General features: G+C 43.8%; 1 protein-coding gene across 1 annotated transcript in view; it reads left to right on the top strand.

Moving 5' to 3' along the window:
• Positions 1–9,325: 9,325 nt before the first annotated feature.
• magixa (MAGI family member, X-linked a) overlaps positions 9,326–19,039 on the top strand; it is a 28,297-nt gene continuing 18,583 nt past the window's right edge. Inside the window, exons 1-12 of the mRNA XM_070910956.1 lie at positions 9,326–9,367; positions 9,469–9,706; positions 11,632–11,748; positions 12,424–12,543; positions 13,328–13,501; positions 14,346–14,535; positions 15,041–15,111; positions 16,128–16,295; positions 17,104–17,273; positions 17,402–17,501; positions 17,790–17,961; positions 18,080–18,716. Coding sequence (XP_070767057.1) covers positions 9,326–9,367; positions 9,469–9,706; positions 11,632–11,748; positions 12,424–12,543; positions 13,328–13,501; positions 14,346–14,535; positions 15,041–15,111; positions 16,128–16,295; positions 17,104–17,273; positions 17,402–17,501; positions 17,790–17,961; positions 18,080–18,716 — 2,199 coding nt within the window. The remainder of the gene's footprint in view (positions 9,368–9,468; positions 9,707–11,631; positions 11,749–12,423; positions 12,544–13,327; positions 13,502–14,345; positions 14,536–15,040; positions 15,112–16,127; positions 16,296–17,103; positions 17,274–17,401; positions 17,502–17,789; positions 17,962–18,079; positions 18,717–19,039) is intronic.

The following is a 19,039-nucleotide window of genomic DNA, read 5'->3' as shown; positions in this document are numbered from 1 at the left end:
TGTTTCAGTGTGTGTTTCAGTGTGTTTCAGTGTGTCTCAGTGTGTGTTTCAGTGTGTGTTTCAGTGTGTGTTTCAGTGTGTTTCAGTGTGTGTTTCAGTGTGTGTTACAGTGTATTTCAGTGTGTGTTTCAGTGTGTCTCAGTGTGTTTCAGTGTGTTTCAGTGTGTGTTACAGTGTTTCAGTGTGTGTTTCTGTGTGTCTCAGTGTGTTTCAGTGTGTTTCAGTGTGTGTTACAGTGTTTCAGTGTGTGTTTCTGTGTGTCTCAGTGTGTTTCAGTGTGTTTCACAGTGTGTTACAGTGTGTTTCAGTGTGTGTTACAGTGTGTTTCAGTGTGTCTCAGTGTGTTTCAGTGTGTGTTACAGTGTGTTTCAGTGTGTTACAGTGTGTTTCAGTGTGTTTCAGAGTGTGTTTCAGAGTGTGTTTCAGTGTGTGTTACAGTGTGTTTCAGTGTGTTTCAGTGTGTGTTACAGTGTGTTTCAGTGTGTGTTTCTGTGTCTCAGTGTGTTTCACAGTGTGTTACAGTGTGTTTCAGTGTGTCTCAGTGTGTCTCAGTGTGTTTCAGAGTGTGTTACAGTGTGTTTCAGTGTGTCTCAGTGTGTTACAGTGTGTCTCAGTGTGTTTCAGTGTGTTTCACAGTGTGTTACAGTGTGTTTCAGTACGTCTCAGTGTGTTTCAGAGTATGTTACAGTGTGTGTTTCAGTGTTTCAGAGTGTGTGTTACAGTGCGTGTGTGTGTGTGTGTGTGTGTGTGTGTGTTTCAGTGTGTTACAGTGTGTGTGTTACAGTGTGTTTCAGTGTGTGTTTCAGTGTGTTTCAGTGTGTGTCTCAGTGTGTTTCAGAGTGTGTTACAGTGTGTCTCAGTGTGTCTCAGTGTGTTTCAGAGTGTGTTTCAGTGTGTGTTTCAGTGTGTTTCAGTGTGTCTCAGTGTGTTTCAGAGTATGTTACAGTGTGTGTTTCAGTGTTTCAGAGTGTGTGTTACAGTGCGTGTGTGTGTGTGTGTGTGTGTGTGTGTTTCAGTGTGTTACAGTGTGTGTGTTACAGTGTGTTTCAGTGTGTGTTTCAGTGTGTTTCAGTGTGTGTCTCAGTGTGTTTCAGAGTGTGTTACAGTGTGTCTCAGTGTGTCTCAGTGTGTTTCAGAGTGTGTTTCAGTGTGTGTTTCAGTGTGTTTCAGTGTGTTTCAGTGTGTCTCAGTGTGTTTCAGAGTGTGTTTCAGTGTGTGTTACAGTGTGTGTTACAGTGTGTTACAGTGTGTGTTTCAGTGTGTTACAGTGTTCAGTGTTGGATGATGTCACAGTGTAGTCAGGTACAGGTGTGTTGTGTGATGATGCCACAGTACAGTCAGAGGAGGAGATAGCAGTTGAGGCAGTAAGCAGACAGTAGTATGCAATGAAACAGGGAGGTAGTGTGTGTGCCATGATGACGATGATGAGCGATGATTAATTCAATGATGATGATAAGATAAGATAACATGATCGTAACCAGCTACTGCTGGTGCTCACTCACTCACTCAGTCACACTCAGTGTGTTTGTTCCCTAAAGCTGTCACAACTTCGGCTGACGATTCTAACATTAACTAGCTAACGTTAGCGTTGGCTAAGCGGTGAATGGCCGAGGCGGAGAGTTCCTTCGATGAAGATGGGTGAAAGGGCTGTATAATAGGTTACATCTGTAACAGTGGATTTAAGATTGTTTACTTGAGTATGGATAATCTGTACTTTACAGCCACCTCTGATCACCAGGGAGTCAGTCAAGAGTGAATGCAGTACACTTACTACTCAGCTTTGTAGTGGTTTGGATAGTACAGAGCGCATATTTAAGGGGACTGCAAGGATGGGGGGAGGCTCTGGGCACCTGGGCCAATTTTTTATCCCAGTCCAGCCCTGATCCAGAGGGTTCACCTTCACCCAGCTTTAAAGGAATAGTTATATAATAGGAATAGTGATCTGTCAGAGTGAGATGTTCAGATAGATTAGCCTTGCTTAGCATAAAGACTAGAAGCAGTGGGAAACAGCTACCCCAAGCAATAGTTCCAGCACGTAGTTTTTACATTTCTGTTCACATTAAACACACATCTATGACTGAGGTTTGGAAGTGAACCTGATCACATGGGAACAGATCTGATCGGAGGGCAGGATGGAGGAGCGAGGAGCAGATCTGGGGTCAGAGAGGTAAAGAATGAGAGGAGGACCGGAGAGAAATGGAAAGATTGAGAGAGAGGAGGTGAAAATGAGAGAGGAAACCACAGAAGAAGAGAGGATCGAGTGCAGAGGTAACATGTTTTCTCCAGAGTCAGCACATCACATAGCAGACTGTCTCTGCAGTGAGGAGGATCAGTCTGGTCTCTGGTCTGCCCGATCTGATCGTTCTGATTGATCGATTTCACATTGACTGTGATGTGATCAGTAGCTGCTGGTGAGAGTCTTCTCTGGGATCACAGCTCTGTTTGGAAACAGTCTGATCTGTCAGCAGCTTCAGTCTCTGCAGTCTGACTCGGCTGATGTGGATCGCTCTCATTCAGATTCCAGTTGGTGGAATATGGTTTCCTGTGTTCTTCAGGATTTGTTCTATTTAGTTATATATTTTATTGATGTTTGTAGCTGTGTATTTAAACGGTGGGTTTTAAGGGTGTGTGTTTAAAGAGTGTGTATTCCCTGCAGAGACAGACTGACTGTTCATGACTCGTACGTCACGTCTGGAGGTTTTGTAGATTTCGTTTGTACCTCAGAAAATATTTGAGAGAAAATTGGTGAACGCCACAAATTCTCTTAAACCGCTCGAACAAGTCGCTTAAGAACGAAACTGTTCGTACGACGGTTCTTACATGACGTCCACTTAAAATATGTGGAGTCTAAACAAAGTACCTGTAAAGGTAGGTTGTTAAATTCCCAGAAAGAACAGCAGTTTTACTGTGACTGTGATGTTTAGCTCCTCATGTAAAGAAGTCTGAGTAACACAGCAGGCCGTCTTACTAACAGGCCAACAACAGCTGGACCTCAGTACTGGCTGGTCTACGATAACACGTTGGTCTCTTGATGTGGACTGTGGAAGGTTAAGTTTTCAAATTGTTATCAAGTCCTAATAAATAGTAATAATAAATCAAACAGTTGTTCAGCTCAGCGTGGAAGAACAACAGTGTGAGCTTAAAGGTTTCTGGTCGACTCTCTTTCTGTTCTTTCTCAAAACGTCATTAATGAGCATGATTGAAGGCCCGTTGGACAAATCAGAGCTCTGCTTTTAGGGGTAATAATACTAATTGGTAGTTTGGTAAAACCAGCTTCTGTCAGTGAAACAAACATCATGTGAATAAAACAGCGCTGAAGAGATGAACATAAAACAAACACACGTCTGACTGAAGAAACTAGTTCAAACTGCTGACCTTTGACCCCTGGCAGAGCAGGGTCTGACGCTTTCCTCCGTGTCCCGGCAACCGTCAGCAGATCTGCCTGCTGATGACATCATCATAACCAGTGTCCGGTGTGGTGATGACATCATCAGGGCTGCTCGCTGTGTGTCTGCAGACTCTCACAGATTCAGACTGACAGCTGCTGTCAGAGACGCTCAGCGCTACCAGACAGGAAACAACAACACAGAGCTGCTCTTCCTCCTCCTCCACCATCATCTTCATCATCATGTTCCTCTCCTGTCAGGGTGCAGTGACCTCTGAGCTCCTTCCTGCTGGATGGATGGAGCAGCACATACAGACGATTATTGATCATCTTTACAGTTAACTGTTTAGTTCCAAAATGTCAGAAAGTCCAGCGTGACGTCCTCACACGTGTCGTTGATTCAGTTCACTGAGAAACAGTTTGATGAATCCACTAATCGTGTCTCTGAAACGCTGTTACAGCAGCTGTTAGAGAAACTTTGAACTCACAGTTTCATGATTAAACTCTAAACTCTGTGCTTTGAAGAAGAATCTCATTCATCGCTCGTTACATTCAGTCAGTTCTCAGCTGTTGCGTAGAGGATCTTTGATGTAAAAGACTACAACTCCCAGAGGAGCGTGTGAGTCAGTGTTTGTGTTGTATGAATGATGTGTTTGAGACGAGAGCTCGAGCCTCGAGGTGACGCCGACTCTGTCTGACAGGTCGGCCCTCTGAGACTGCACACTGTAAAACATCTACCGTCTAACACACTCCCAGAAATGGTGGGTTCAAAAGGATTACTTCCTTCTTCTGTGTTGTGATGTTACACCCTGTCCCTCGTAATGTTGGCTGGAGGTGTGGGAGTGTAAACTTCCCCCGAATCCGACAAAGATCAGGACAGAACCGCTAACGTTAGCTTAAACTTTGATAGCATCCAGGGCCGGCTCCCACACAGGGACTGTAGTCCTGAGTCCTGTTCCATGACATGCTAACTCTTGGCCTTGAAGGTGATCATCAGTTACTACTTTTTGAAGTGAGCTAGTTAGCTGAACACGCTAACATGAGCAGCTCACATTAGAGCAGACAAACACACAGCTGCTGTCACTATAGTTACTGTTGCTCAGCTGTGATTGGACAATCAGTGGTCAGGGGCGGGGTTTGGGTTTGGTGAATTAGCCCTCTCATCAGGTCTGACAGAGTCCTGCAGGTCTTAGGTCTGTGTGTCAGTATGTCAGGGTGACTCAGCTCTCTTCATCATCATCATCATCACCACCACCACCACCACCACAGCCAGTGTGGACTGGGAGGAGCAGGAACAACATGTCCTGCTGCTCGTTAACTGGCTAAGCATCACTGAATCTGATCCTCAGGTCTATCAGACCTGGTCTGACTGTCCTCAGGTCCCTTTTGTATCAGCTTGGTTTTCCACGTGTCTGTTTAGAACCACGTTCACGTGTGAAGATCTTTTATGCTGTTAATCGTCTGTAAGAGGAATAGTCACTTTCTTCCAGTTTGACTGTTTTGTTGCTGCTGTGTTCCCATGTCAGAGCTGGTTTAACGAGAGTCTGAAGATCTGTAGCCTCATTAGAGACGCTGTACATGCCAGTCAGCATCCAGCTGACACCCCCCCCCCCCCCCCACACACACACACACACACACACACAGGATGAAAAATAGGTTGCGTACAGTTCGACAGAAAAACAAAGAAAATGAGGCCACAGTGAAGCGAACATCCATGCAGAGGATCTCTGTGTGACTGACCTACATATGACCTGCTGAATATAAATCAGTCGGTAAAGGCTCACAAATCTACTCTCACATTAATCATTTGTTCCCTGAAATGTTTGACTTTGCTTCCTCACAGAGAGCTGCTGCTTTGCTCTCACGTCCTGTGATCACAGTTTTACAGTGAAACGATCTGTAAACTCGTAGACACAGTCATCGAGTGTTCGAGCTCGTGTGCAGACTGAAGAGGTCCAGTTTGAGTCACAGATCCACGAGTTTAAAGTTTATCACACACAACAACACTGAACAGGCACTATAATACTCTGTGTAACACAGTGAGCAGGGATCCACTGGATACAGTTTCACAGTCCATGAGGAGGACTGGATTGTTCACCTCAGTTCCACGTCAGTTCTTCTGAATGCTTCAGTAATTGGGAGACGCTAGGGCCCAGTTGGAAGTAGCATTAGCTGCTAACACTAGCATCACTCGCCTTGCGTTGAAGCTCCTCTCTGTAACGCTGCTGCAGTTTGGTTGATAGTTCAACAAATTTAAGTTAATAATTGTTTTGCATTTTGATTTTAATACTTTCGTCACGTCATTGTACTGTCATGATATTACAAACATATGAGTTGGTGGATTTGTGTTTAATTACTGTAAAAATAATACACGTAGCATCAACACAATTATCACAGTAGGAAAAGTAAAAACACTTCATGCTGTCGTAAGTTATCTATAAATTGTCTTCATGTTGTCTGAAAGCTGCTCAACACCAAATACTGGAAAACTAAATAGTCGAAAGTTGGATATATTCACAGCAACATAACACTGAACTTCTCGGCACTAACACAGATGTTGAATATCATCCATTAAAGCCTCCCAGCAGTCAGACTGTATCGTCTACATTCAGATTATAATCCCACAATATTCATCATCAAACCATCATCATCACACAAGGCATGCTGGGAGTTTTTCTCTGCTGGAGGTTTTAATCAGACTCATCAGAATAAAACACCTGACAGATTAAACCTGTCAGAGGCTGCGTTCTTTAATCCCAACTCAACACAAATAGTCCAGTTAGCAGCTGGAACACAGCCACATCTCCATAGAGAGAACGTCCCATAAAGAACAACTGAGCGTCTTCTTCTACTGTCAGTCTGAGGGGAGACTTTCACAATAAATGTTCCATTAAGGAGTTATACAGCAATTTATAGCATTGCTTACTTGATTGACAGGTATATGAGCCAACCACAGTCAGCTGTGATTTCTGCTTTCATGTCCCACCAAGTTTTACATCAAAAAATACTGAAGGTCACAGAGGTTTTTGACACACACACACTCACACACACATTCCTTCAAACAGCAAACATAAAGAGAGTAATGAAGTCCACTCCCTAAACACACTCTGACATCACACTCTGTACTCTGACCAGTCTTATCAGAGAGAGAGAGGGCGGGGAGAAACCAACAGAAACACTGAGATAGTCTGAATATGGCAGCTGAACACACAGCAACCCAAACCAATCATCTGTAGAGGTACGACACACACACACACACACACACACACACACACACACACACACTGGGTTCATGTACTGAATCACTGTAAAATTCTTTTATTTTGACGCTTGAACTGAAGTGAATGAGGTGACAGACAGGAAGTGAAAGAGAGAGAGACGGGGCGGGTGAGCATGTGTTAATGATGTGTTAATAGCAGCACATGTCGACATCGCACTGTGACGAGTATCACTGCACATCCTGTCTCATCCTGAGAAACAACACTCAGCCTCCGGATCCATTCACAACGATCCATCTCCTCAGCGGAAAACTAGGAGGCGTCTTTACCTCCTCACTACCCAACGAGGAGGCTTTTCTATCTCCTCACTACCTAACAAGGAGGCTTATTTACTGCCTCACTACCTAACAAGGAGGCTTCTTTGCCTCCTCACTACCTAACAAGGAGGCTTCTTTACCTCCTCACTACCTAACAAGGAGGCTTATTTACTGCCTCACTACCTAACAAGGAGGCTTCTTTACCTCCTCACTACCTAACAAGGAGGCTTCTTTACTTCCTCACTACCCAACGAGGAGGCTTTTCTATCTCCTCACTACCTAACAAGGAGGCTTATTTACTGCCTCACTACCCAATGAGGAGGCTTTTCTATCTCCTCACTACCTAACAAGGAGGCTTCTTTACTTCCTCACTACCCAACGAGGAGGCTTTTCTATCTCCTCACTACCTAACAAGGAGGCTTCTTTACTTCCTCACTACCCAACGAGGAGGCTTTTCTATCTCCTCACTACCTAACAAGGAGGCTTCTTTACTTCCTCACTACCCAATGAGGAGGCTTTTCTATCTCCTCACTACCTAACAAGGAGGCTTCTTTACTGCCTCACTACCTAACAAGGAGGCTTCTTTACCTCCTCACTACCTAACAGGGAGGCTTCTTTACTGCCTCACTACCTAACAAGGAGGCTTCTTTACCTCCTCACTACCCAACGAGGAAGCTTTTCTATCTCCTCACTACCTAACAAGGAGGCTTCTTTACCTCCTCACTACCCAACGAGGAAGCTTTTCTACCTCCTCACTACCTAACAAGGAGGCTTCTTTACTGCCTCACTACCTAACAAGGAGGCTTCTTTACCTCCTCACTACCTAACAAGGAGGCTTCTTTACTGCCTCACTACCTAACAAGGAGGCTTCTTTACCTCCTCACTACCTAACAAGGAGGCTTCTTTACTGCCTCACTACCTAACAAGGAGGCTTCTTTACTGCCTCACTACCTAACAAGGAGGCTTCTTTACCTCCTCACTACCCAACGAGGAAGCTTTTCTACCTCCTCACTACCTAACAAGGAGGCTTCTTTACTGCCTCACTACCTAACAAGGAGGCTTCTTTACCTCCTCACTACCTAACAAGGAGGCTTCTTTACTGCCTCACTACCTAACAAGGAGGCTTCTTTACTGCCTCACTACCTAACAAGGAGGCTTCTTTACCTCCTCACTACCCAACGAGGAAGCTTTTCTACCTCCTCACTACCTAACAAGGAGGCTTCTTTACTTCCCAGCTTCCTTACCGTGGAGCTTCCTTATAGCTCCTTGCTTCCTGCTTGTTTACCTCTAAGCCTCCTTACTGGAGAGCCTTCTTAGAACAATTCTTCAACTCCTCGCTTTCTTATTAGGAAGCTTTATCTCCAACTTATCTAACTAGTAACCTTCTTTACCTTCCTATTTCATTACCAGGAAGTTTCTTTAAGTCTTTGCTTCCTAATGAAAAACCTTGTTTACCTCCTAACTTCCTACCTATGATGCTTTTACCTCCATGCTTCCTAATTAAGAATCTTCTATACCTCCGTGCTTCCTAGAAACATTCTTAAACTCCTCTTCCTAATTCTTTCGTAACTCCTGGTTTTTTTTTTTTACCTCCTTGCTACATAATCAGGATGCATTCTACCTCCTTCATCTTAATCCAATACATACTCCTACTTCATTACCAGAAAGCTTCTGTACTTCTTTCTTTAGCTTCTACATTTCCTCACTACCTTAACCAGGATGTATCTTTACTTCCATGCTTTCTTACTGGGAGGCAACTTCACGTCCTCACTTCCTAGAAAGCTTCCATCCTTTCTTCATTTCATCAGTTAGATTTCTAGTTTAACAACGTTGTTGTTTGTTTCTTCTCTGACTCCCACCTTCACATATGCTCATCCATATTTAATGCACAACGTCTAGCAGAGTGTGTGTGTGTGTGTGTGTGTGTGTGTGTGTATTTCCCTGTGGGTCTGATTGTGTATAAATGAAATGGTGTCAGTGGCTGGTCTGCTTGTGTTTGTGTTTGTGTGTATATAACTGTGTGTGTGTGTGGGGGGGGGGGGGGGGGGGGGCTCCCTGCTGTCTGCCACCATCTGCTGTTCCCTGAGCAGAGAGTCTGAAGCAGAGAGTCGGTGAGTTGATGGAGGAAGAATCAGAATCAGGCGTCTACGGACGTTCACAGAGTTGACAGGTGTGAGCAGAGAGTGTTAACTACCATCTACCAGTGTTTACAGGTGCTCATAGGTTTTTGCAGGTGTCTACAGGTGTTGACAGGTAGTCATAGGTGTCTGTATGTGTTCACAGGTGTTTTCAGGTGTGAACGTTTTTTTTAATTTCCAGCCAGTTGAACTGGCTCACACAGTCGTAGTGTTATTGAGCATGTTCAGTGACCTTGTTTGTTTCTTCCTGTCTGCAGCTCGGCCGCCATGTCTAAAGCGACGGTGAAGAAGCTCCACTGGCGCTCCAAGGTAACGATGAAAGATGATTTTAATGACTGGAATAAAGAAACATCTAAACTCTCACCAGTGTTACAGTCATGTGACCTCTCGTCCTCCATGTTTGTTTTCAGGTCCAGGAGAGCTTCGTCCCACTGGGCGGCGGCTCTGGAGAACTTGGCCTGGCCATCGGGGGCGGAGCTGACTACGGCGAGTTCCCATTCGTTACTGCAGCCCACGGGGGCGGGGCCACTGTGAGTGACATCATCTTAGAGATCGGGGGGACGCCCGTGTTAGGGATGACCCTCGGCGATGTCAGAGGAGTCCTCAACTCCTGTCCTCATCCAATCAGAATCAAGACTGTCTCACCAGGTCAGTGGACAGCAGTTTTATGTTGCTCTTATTTATTTTGCTTTATTCATTTATGTGTGACGTTCTTATTTTATGGTGTTTTATTCTATGCTCACCTCTGAAAGGTCCTGGATAAACAGTTTAATTACTTATTACACTAATTCACTCTGTAGTTACTAATTACAGGAAAATATGAAGATATTTAAACCAAAGAAACGAAGTGTTGAATTGTTTGCTTGACTGTAGACTTATTTTATATTTTACTATGATCAGCTGACCCGCAGTCAACTGACTAAAAGACTGTCTGTGTTACTCTAATAATTAATTAAAATGAATTAACTGAAAGTCCCCAAAGTGAATATTATGTCCCATAATGCAACTGGATAGTGTCTTTCATTCAAGGTCCCTGGAATGGTGCTGACTGTGAAGGGATTTTGGTATAGTGGCCACACTCGGTATTACGACTACCGCCTTCATCACACTGTAAAACTTTTCTTTAAATGTCACAAACATTCTGATATTAATTTGATCAATTCGGTCCAATAACGTTTGCGAAGTCTAGAAGAGCTGTATGATTACTTTATTTTATCTGATTCATGTATCAGTTTGGTTTTAATTATTCGTTATTTGATGCTATGAAAACGGGGTGAAACCTCATGATTGACAGCTAAGATTGACTGTGGTGTGCTTGCGATTGGGTCGGGTGGGTGTATGGGCGGGACCTCGATCCCACGGCTCCACCCCCCGATCACTACTGCGCAGACTATCAAGATGGCAGCCTCTGTATTCGGGAGAGTTTGGCTTTTTGTACAGTGGACGAAGTGGAGACGCGTCGGCCATCTTTATATACAGTCTATAAGACACTACAACAAGACAACATTACGAAAACACAACACAACAATGCTCTCTCTCTGTCTCTCCATGTCTCTCTCTCATTGTCTGTCTGTCTGTCTCTCTCTGTCTCTCTCTCTGTCTCTCTCTGTCTCTCTCTCTGTCTGTCTCACTATGTCTCTCTCTCTCTCTCTCTCTCTGTCTCTCTGTGTCTCTCTCTCTGTCTCTGTCTCTGACTCTGTCTGTCTCTCTGACTCTCTCTGTCTCTCTCTCTGTCTCTGTCTCTGACTCTGTCTGTCTCTCTGTCTCCCTCTCTCTCTCTGTCTCTCCATGTCTCTCTCTCATTGTCTGTCTGTCTGTCTCTCTCTCTCTGTCTCTCTCTCTGTCTCTCCATGTCTCTCTCTCACTTTCTGTCTGTCTCTCACTCTCTCTGTCTGTCTCTCACTCTCTCTGTCTGTCTCTCTGTCTCTCTCTGTCTCTCTCTCTGTCTGTCTCACTATGTCTCTCTCTCTCTCTCTCTCTGTCTCTCTCTGTCTCTCTCTCTGTCTCTGTCTCTGACTCTGTCTGTCTCTCTGTCTCCCTCTCTCTCTCTTTCATTGTCTGTCTGTCTGTCTCTCTCTGTCTCTCCATGTCTCTCTCTCATTGTCTGTCTGTCTGTCTCTCTCTGTCTCTCTCTGTCTCTCTCTCTGTCTCTGTCTCTGACTCTGTCTGTCTCTCTCTCTCTCTCTCTCTCTCTTTCATTGTCTGTCTGTCTGTCTCTCTCTGTCTCTCCATGTCTCTCTCTCATTGTCTGTCTGTCTGTCTCTCTCTGTCTCTCTCTCTGTCTCTCCATGTCTCTCTCTCACTTTCTGTCTGTCTCTCACTCTCTCTGTCTGTCTCTCACTCTCTCTGTCTGTCTCTCTGTCTCTCTCTGTCTCTCTCTCTGTCTCTCTCTGTCTCTCTCTCTGTCTGTCTCACTATGTCTCTCTCTCTCTCTCTCTGTCTCTCTGTGTCTATCTCTCTGTCTCTGTCTCTGACTCTGTCTGTCTCTCTGACTCTGTCTGTCTCTCTCTCTGTCTCTGTCTCTGACTCTGTCTGTCTCTCTGTCTCCCTCTCTCTCTCTGTCTTTCTGTCAGGTTCGTCCCTCTGTAAGGACCTCAGGTTGTACCTCAGTAAGTGTTTCACTCCAGGCTCCATGGACAGTCAGCTGCAGCAGCTCATCAGAGAGAACCTGTACCTGCGGGCTGTCCCCTGTAAGACACACCTGTACACACACACACACACACAGTCTGTTCAATAAAAGTCAACATCTATATTATTTGCATCTATATTTTCATACCAGCATTCATTCAACACACAGTCACTTTAATATAATATATGTTGCCGTGTAGTCCAAGATAACAAGACGACATCATGTTGGATTTATAGTGAAAGTGTCAAAACATGAAGAATTAAATGCTGGTATTGTCCTTTAAATGAATGTTAGAACTGAAGGTTAAAGTTCAACCTGAGCAGCTAAATTGAAATAAAGTGGAGTGTTGATGAACTCTGTTAATGATTGCAGGAGGCAGACTCAACATGTGTTGGTGGTATTTAAACGCTGTGTGTGTGTGTGTGTGTGAGTGTGTGTGTGTGTGTGTGTGTGTAGGTCACACAGTGTGAGTGGAAAAGTTGAGAGCAGGTTGAGTTTGCTTATCAGGGGTAATATACACACACAGAGCAGAATGGAATATTTGAAGTTTTGGCCTCAGCTCAAACTGACAGAGTGAGACCTCTTCACCTTCTGATAACAGGACTTAAAAGTCATCCTCCTTCAACAGCCATTCAATGTATTTATGTTCAGTAATTACTTCTCTATGTTGGAGTCTGTAGCCTGAAACAGGACAGCTCTGTCCCTCTGTGATGACATCACAGTGTCCGCCCCACAGGTACAACCAGGCAGCCTCGGGACGGGGAGATTTCAGGTGTTGACTACAACTTTGTGTCCATCGAGGAGTTTTTCTCTCTGGAGGAGTCTGGAGCTCTGCTGGAGAGCGGCAAGTTCAAAGGTATTAAAAACAAACACACCCACGACACTGCAACAATACAATACAACGCTACAACAATACAACACAACACCACAAGAACACAATACTATATGACAATAACAAAAAGACACTACAAGAGAAAACTACGATACCACTACAATAAGACACTACAACAAGACAAAACTACAACACTATGATACTACAACAATACAACACAACGCCACGATAACACAACAATACAACACAACAATACAGCACTATAACGCCACAACATTACACTGAGCCTGAAAATAACATGTCCCTTCGTTAAAACACATTCAGAAGACACTAAACTAATGCATCGGCGAGATAAAGGGATTTCTTACAGGGTGGAGTAAATGTGATGAGTGACTGACGTTGAGTTTTTTAACAGTGTTTGGGAGGAAAAGAGGATTTTCAGTCTCTAATCCTTCAAACACCAAACCTGCCTCAGTCTGTCCTCCATCTCTCTCTCTTTAACCCACTCTATGTCTCTCTCTCTCTCTGCACTATTAATCTGATGGGATTAATGAGACTAAAATAGAAACTGAATTCACACATAAATATTTCTCTGTTCACACTAAACAAAGTGACGATGCTGAACTTTTAAATGAGTAAAAAATGAACCTGTGTCTGTCTGACTGATGATGCTTTGAGTTCATCTCCAGTTCAAAACCTTATTTATTATTATTATATAAGTATTTTTCTTTACATATTTAAATGTAAATATCTTTTTTGGCTCAAAAATAGATATGGACCATTTTTTCTTTTCTCTGTCTAATCACAGGGAACTACTACGGGACGCCCCGCCCAGTCCACATCGGTCCAGAGAGTCCACCAATCACGTACCAGGAACATCGAAACCTGCTGAGGAACTTCAGGACGAGGAGCAAATCTCTGAGTAACCTGGAGAAAGCTGTGGAGGAAGGAGACAACAGCGAGGAGGACAGCGGACTGTCAGGTACAAATACACATCAAAACACACACCTGAACACACACTGTCTGAATCTGTGCATTTAAAGGGACACTTCAACATTCTGGTATACAGGTGGGGCTGGCGTCCTACAGCTGGTTCCATTTTAGATTTAAATAACTCTTTAGAAACAGGAGGAGAAACAGGAAGTGAGGGCTTTGTTTTGAACTTGAGGACATTTTTGAGACAGAAGTGACTGACTTCTCTCCTAACATTTGGAAAGTGGAGACATTTCGTAAGTATGAGGACGTCTTTGAAAAGGACAATTCTGAAAAGCGAGTGTATTTTTGAGACCAGGGGACATTATTTTGTACATTTCTGTTTGGAAACTGAGGAATGTTTTGAAAAGTGCGGACATTTATAAAAAGTGCAGATATTTTTGGAAAGTGGGGACACTTTTGAAGCAGGAGGACATTTCTGGAACACTAAAACACGTTTTGGGAATATGAGGGCATTTTTGGTCCAAATAAAGTTGAAGTGAGACAGAAGTAAAAGTAAAGTAAACATGTTTACAGACCGTCAGTGAACTGAACGCTTCAGTTAATTTGTGACTTCAGGAACTTCAATTTCAGTTTGAGCCAAATGATTTTCAGTCTGGGAAAACGTCCACAGGCTGGATCAGCTTAAATACAACCACAGAGAGAGAGTGTGTGTGTGTGTGTGTGTTATGAGTCAGAGGAGCTGCTGGTTGATTGAAGTTTTGTTCTGGTTTCTATATTTACTTGTTTGTGAAGCAGTTTACCTTTACCTTGTGTGTGTGTGTGTGTGTGTGTGTATTGTTTCACCAGGTGTGTTAATTAAACTACTAACAAACACTCTCTCTTTCTGTCAGCGGGTTCAGCCGGAGCCCCACCCACCACCCTACCACTCAGCCAATCGTGGGAGTCAGCGGTGGGGAGTCGGGAGGGAATGGAGAATGGAGGAGGAGGAAGAGGAGTTGGGAGAGGAAGAGGAGCAGGAGGTCCTCTGCCTGAAAACTGGGAGCTGGCGTTCAGTGATTCAGGAGAGCCGTACTACATTGAGTAAGGAATGATACTGATGATGATTGATTTATTAAAAACATCAGTAATTACATTTTTATTGAATTGGACTGTTTGATTCTGCTGTAGGTGACACTTTAATGATGTCAGAGCCTAAAATGTAAAGTTTTTTCAATGAAGTCTGGTACATACAAATGATTTTATCCTTAAAAGGCCTTTTTATCTAAACCAGTACTCCTTAGTTTTAATGGGTGACTTTAATAAACAAGTTTTTCTTTACTTGTCTTTAATAGTCAGACTCAACATCAGACTCTCAAAACTGTGACATCATCACTGAGTGTTTCCTGTATTTATTAAGAGAAAGATTTTTCAACAACTGCCAAACCAGGCAAAGAAAACACTGAATTTTAACGTAAAGTCACATTCTGATGAGTTCCACTGTTCCTACATTACCCAGCATTCCTTCTGACCATGGATGTATTAAGACAGATGATGATGATAATGATGATGATGATGATGATGATGATGATGATGATGTCTCTGTTAGTCATAACTCAAAGACAACCAGCTGGCTGGATCCTCGAACTCAGAACAAAGAGACGACTTCCTGTACAGAACGTAAGTCTGTTTGTCTGTCTGATTGGTCGATCTTAAATAACTCGGTGGCACCTACTGTTTGGCGTCTTTTATTGTTTGTTTGAAGTGTTAAAACTGGAAATCACTGGATGGACTTGAACTCAATTTTTTGTATTTTTATTAATTTATTTAAATGTGTTTTATTATATTCATTTAAGTCAAGTGAATAAATAACTATTCATTAGTTTGTTTTGATTAATCTATATTTATCTACATTTTATTTATTGTGTTTATTATTTCTCTATATTTACTTATTTTATTCTATGTGAAGTTTTGTTGAAACATCCAAACTGATCCACCCTCACTTCCTGTTACTGTATGGGACTTTTATTTTGACAGCCAGCAGGGGGCAGCACAGACTCACTTTAACATCCTGTTAGCCCTACTTTATTCTACTCATCTTCTACCCTGTCATCAACACTGTGATACAACTTCCACATACATTTAACAACTACTATGTATTATTTATTATTGTTATTACTATTTATTTCAACTTCAGTAGAATCTTCAGTTTGAGGTTCTAATCAACTGTTTGTCCTCAGCAGTAGTAGAAAGTAACTAGTGACTATTTACTCCAGTACTGTACTTTAATGCTACTTTAAACTTTGTACTTCTACTCTGCTACATTTATTTAACAGCTCTAGTTACTTTGCAGATTAAGATCAACACACATGAGAAGTTTATATGACACGTTGTTACGACATTTCTCCTCAAACGGTTTCATTCAAATAACGAAGATCAAAAACTCAAAAGAAAAAAATCAAAGATCAGAGAAAAGGCCAAAAACTGAAAACAGATTTGTACATCAGAACTTTTACTAGTACTACTTTTACTTTGATTATACTTTGGTACTTTTACTTCAGTAGGGTTTTGAATGCAAGCCAAATTTGGACCGTTCTATTTTCAATCTATCTCTCACAACTACTTTATGGAAGAGACACTCTGAATACACACTGTTGTTCTCACCTGTCCTCTCACTGACGTCGTCTCTGTCTCAGTCCCAGAGTTCACCGAGCAGCCCAGTCAGTTGAAGGGTTACTCCATCCACACTCGGCTGTCTAAAGGTCCTCGAGGTTTCGGCTTCAACATCGTCGGAGGAAGTCGCCCCAGAGAGTTTCTACAGGTGTACAGTGTCACACCTGGAGGACCGCCAGCACTAAACACAGGTACTAATACTGCAATACTGCTACTACCACTACTACTGTTAGTACTGACTACTGACATCAGTTAAATAGAGGCAGAGAATTTCTACAGGTGTACAGCGTCACACCTGGAGGACCAAGACAGCAGTAAGACTGCAATAACACTGTAAACACTGCAGTAAGACTGTAAACACTCCAATAAGACTGCAATAAGACTGCAATAACACTGTAAACACTCCAATAAGACTGCAATAACACTGTAAACACTGCAATAAGATTGCAATAAGACTGTAAACACTGCAATAAGACTGTAAACACTCCAATAAGACTGCAATAAGACTGTAAACACTGCAATAAGATTGCAATAACACTGTAAACACTGCAATAAGACTGTAAACACTGCAATAACACTGAAATAAGACTGTAAACAACACAGCAATAAGACTGTAAAAACACTGCAATAAGACTGTAAACACTGCAGTAAGACTGTAAACACGGCAATAACACTGTCATAACACTGCAATAAGACTGTAAACACTGCAATAAGTCTGTAATAACACTGCAAATACTGCAGTAAGACTGTAAATACTGCAATAACACTGCAAACACTGCAATAAAACACTGTGGAAATTACAAAAAACAAAAAGAACCAAGAGGAATTGTACTGAAATGTTTCCGGAGCACAAATAAAAAACACATCATAAATCTCTCCTGCTGCACAACACACATGTCCCACAGTCTGATGGTGAACGAGACCCAGACACCTGAACATGTCAGATTATGATCTGATCACCTGTAGACTGACTGTGTCTCCTGGTCTGTGGTCCTCCAGCGGACATCCTGGTCTACATCAATGACAGCTGTGTGTTGGGTCGCTCTCATAAAGAGGTGGTAGAGATGCTGATGTCAGTGCCGATGGGTCAGAGTGTGGACGTGGTGCTGAGGAGAGGATACCCGATGCTTTACAATCCTGATGGATGTCCCAAACAGAGTCTAGAGACGGTGCGGTATACATTATATTGACTGCAGTTTTAGTATTATTACAACTTTTATTCTTTCTATTTTGCACATGACCCTGTATGAATCACTAACCTTGTATCTGACTTTTTAACCCCTTTTTAACCCCCCAGCCACAGGCTCCCAGCGAGCCCTCCAACCCCCCCAATGTGAACCGTGGGCCGACACACCTCACCTACAGCCGAACGCTGGACGCCAACGGCAGCATGCCAGGTCAGGAGGATGACCCGTTTAGCTTGAAACTCACAGATGAAATGCAGTAAAGCTGAAGGCAGCAATAAAATCTAGTTTCAGAGCAGAGAGGCTGTTTTCTGTTTGTTTTTGTTATTAAATTCAGATCCAATCAATCAGCCACCCGAGATCTCATCATTCGGCTTTTATCCATGAAACTTTGATCTATCTAGCCACCTATTGTCTTTCTGTCTATTTTTAATTTCACTCTGTCAATCATTAATCAGTTAACTGCCTAATAATTACTAACTCCTTCACTCTGAAATCCAGGACAGGGCCAAACCCCGCCCTCCTATGCTGCTCTGCCAATGACGAATGGACTGAGAGGCCCTCCGACGCCCACTTCCTCTGACCCCCCTCTGGGTCCACCACCCCCTCCAGAGAGAACAGCAGCCAATCACAGTGACTCTGATGGTGGCCTGTCCAGTGCTGGAACACGAAGGTGAGAGGAACTTGAGTGTTAGTATTGGCAGTGTTAGCCGCAGATTATAACATTATAACATTTCTGTTTAGAGTATAAAACATCTGTTTTCTGTTTCTGCTCCTCCTCCTCCTTGCAGGTCTTCTCTGATTCGCTACAGTAGTAGCACTCTCCCCGCCCTCTCCTCCTCCTCCCTCCTCCACCACCAAAGCTCCAAGTCTTCAGAGAGCGACCTGTCTACGTCGACACTCCCTATCTCCTCCTCCACGTTACCCATCACCTCCTCGTCCTCCCACACTCTATCCAAACTTCCCCTCTCCCAGCCAGAGACGGGCCTCCCCCAAAACTGCACCAGCCCCACCTCTGCTAACAACCCCACCTCCTCCTCTACACCCCCTGGTGCTCCTGTGCAGCGCCCGTTGATGCCCCAGACTTCTCTCGCCCTGACCCCACCCAGAGACGTCCCACCCTGTGGCTTTAACGGCTGTCCAGCCAATCACCAAGCGCCCTCCCCAGCTGCCCGAGGAAACCCAGGGCTGGTTCTCCCCCTCGGGGCAGGGTCACCCGGGTCAGCTGCCAGTGGGGAGCTTGTGCCGGTGGCCCTCGGGCGCAGTGAGAGTGGGGGGCTGGGATTCAGCGTAATGGCAGGTGGCCAAGGAGGTCAGCTGGCGGTGGTGAGGCGGGTCTGGGATCGAAGACACTGCCCCTCGCTGCAGCCGGGGGACACTATAGTTAAAATCAACGGAGCAGACATACAGAGCCTTAGCTTCTCCCAGGTAACAGATTATAACTTGTCCAACATAAGCAGTCAGGGTCAAGGTAGTCTCATAAATCTGCAGAATGGGAATGCTCCACTCTCATTGGCTATCCAGAATTTCAGTCACAAGTACCAATCAGCACTACCCGGTGAGAAATGTACCTCCAGTTCACACACAGACTCAACATGGCAGTCTCTAACTTGCCTCCCCCGAGCCTGAAGTAATCTTCTGTTCTTCTGTCCATGAAGCCTCTAAAGTTCGGTTGTAAAGCATCGGGAAGCCATTGACTAACCCAACATTATTTTGAAGTTCTTTTACGTAGTTGATTGAAAAACAACTCT

This window comes from Enoplosus armatus, chromosome 8 (assembly GCF_043641665.1).
Source record: "Enoplosus armatus isolate fEnoArm2 chromosome 8, fEnoArm2.hap1, whole genome shotgun sequence".
In the NCBI taxonomy this organism is placed as follows: domain Eukaryota; kingdom Metazoa; phylum Chordata; class Actinopteri; order Centrarchiformes; family Enoplosidae; genus Enoplosus; species Enoplosus armatus.
The sequence above is the reverse complement of the archived record's forward strand: the minus strand, read 5'-3'. Positions and strand labels throughout refer to the sequence as shown.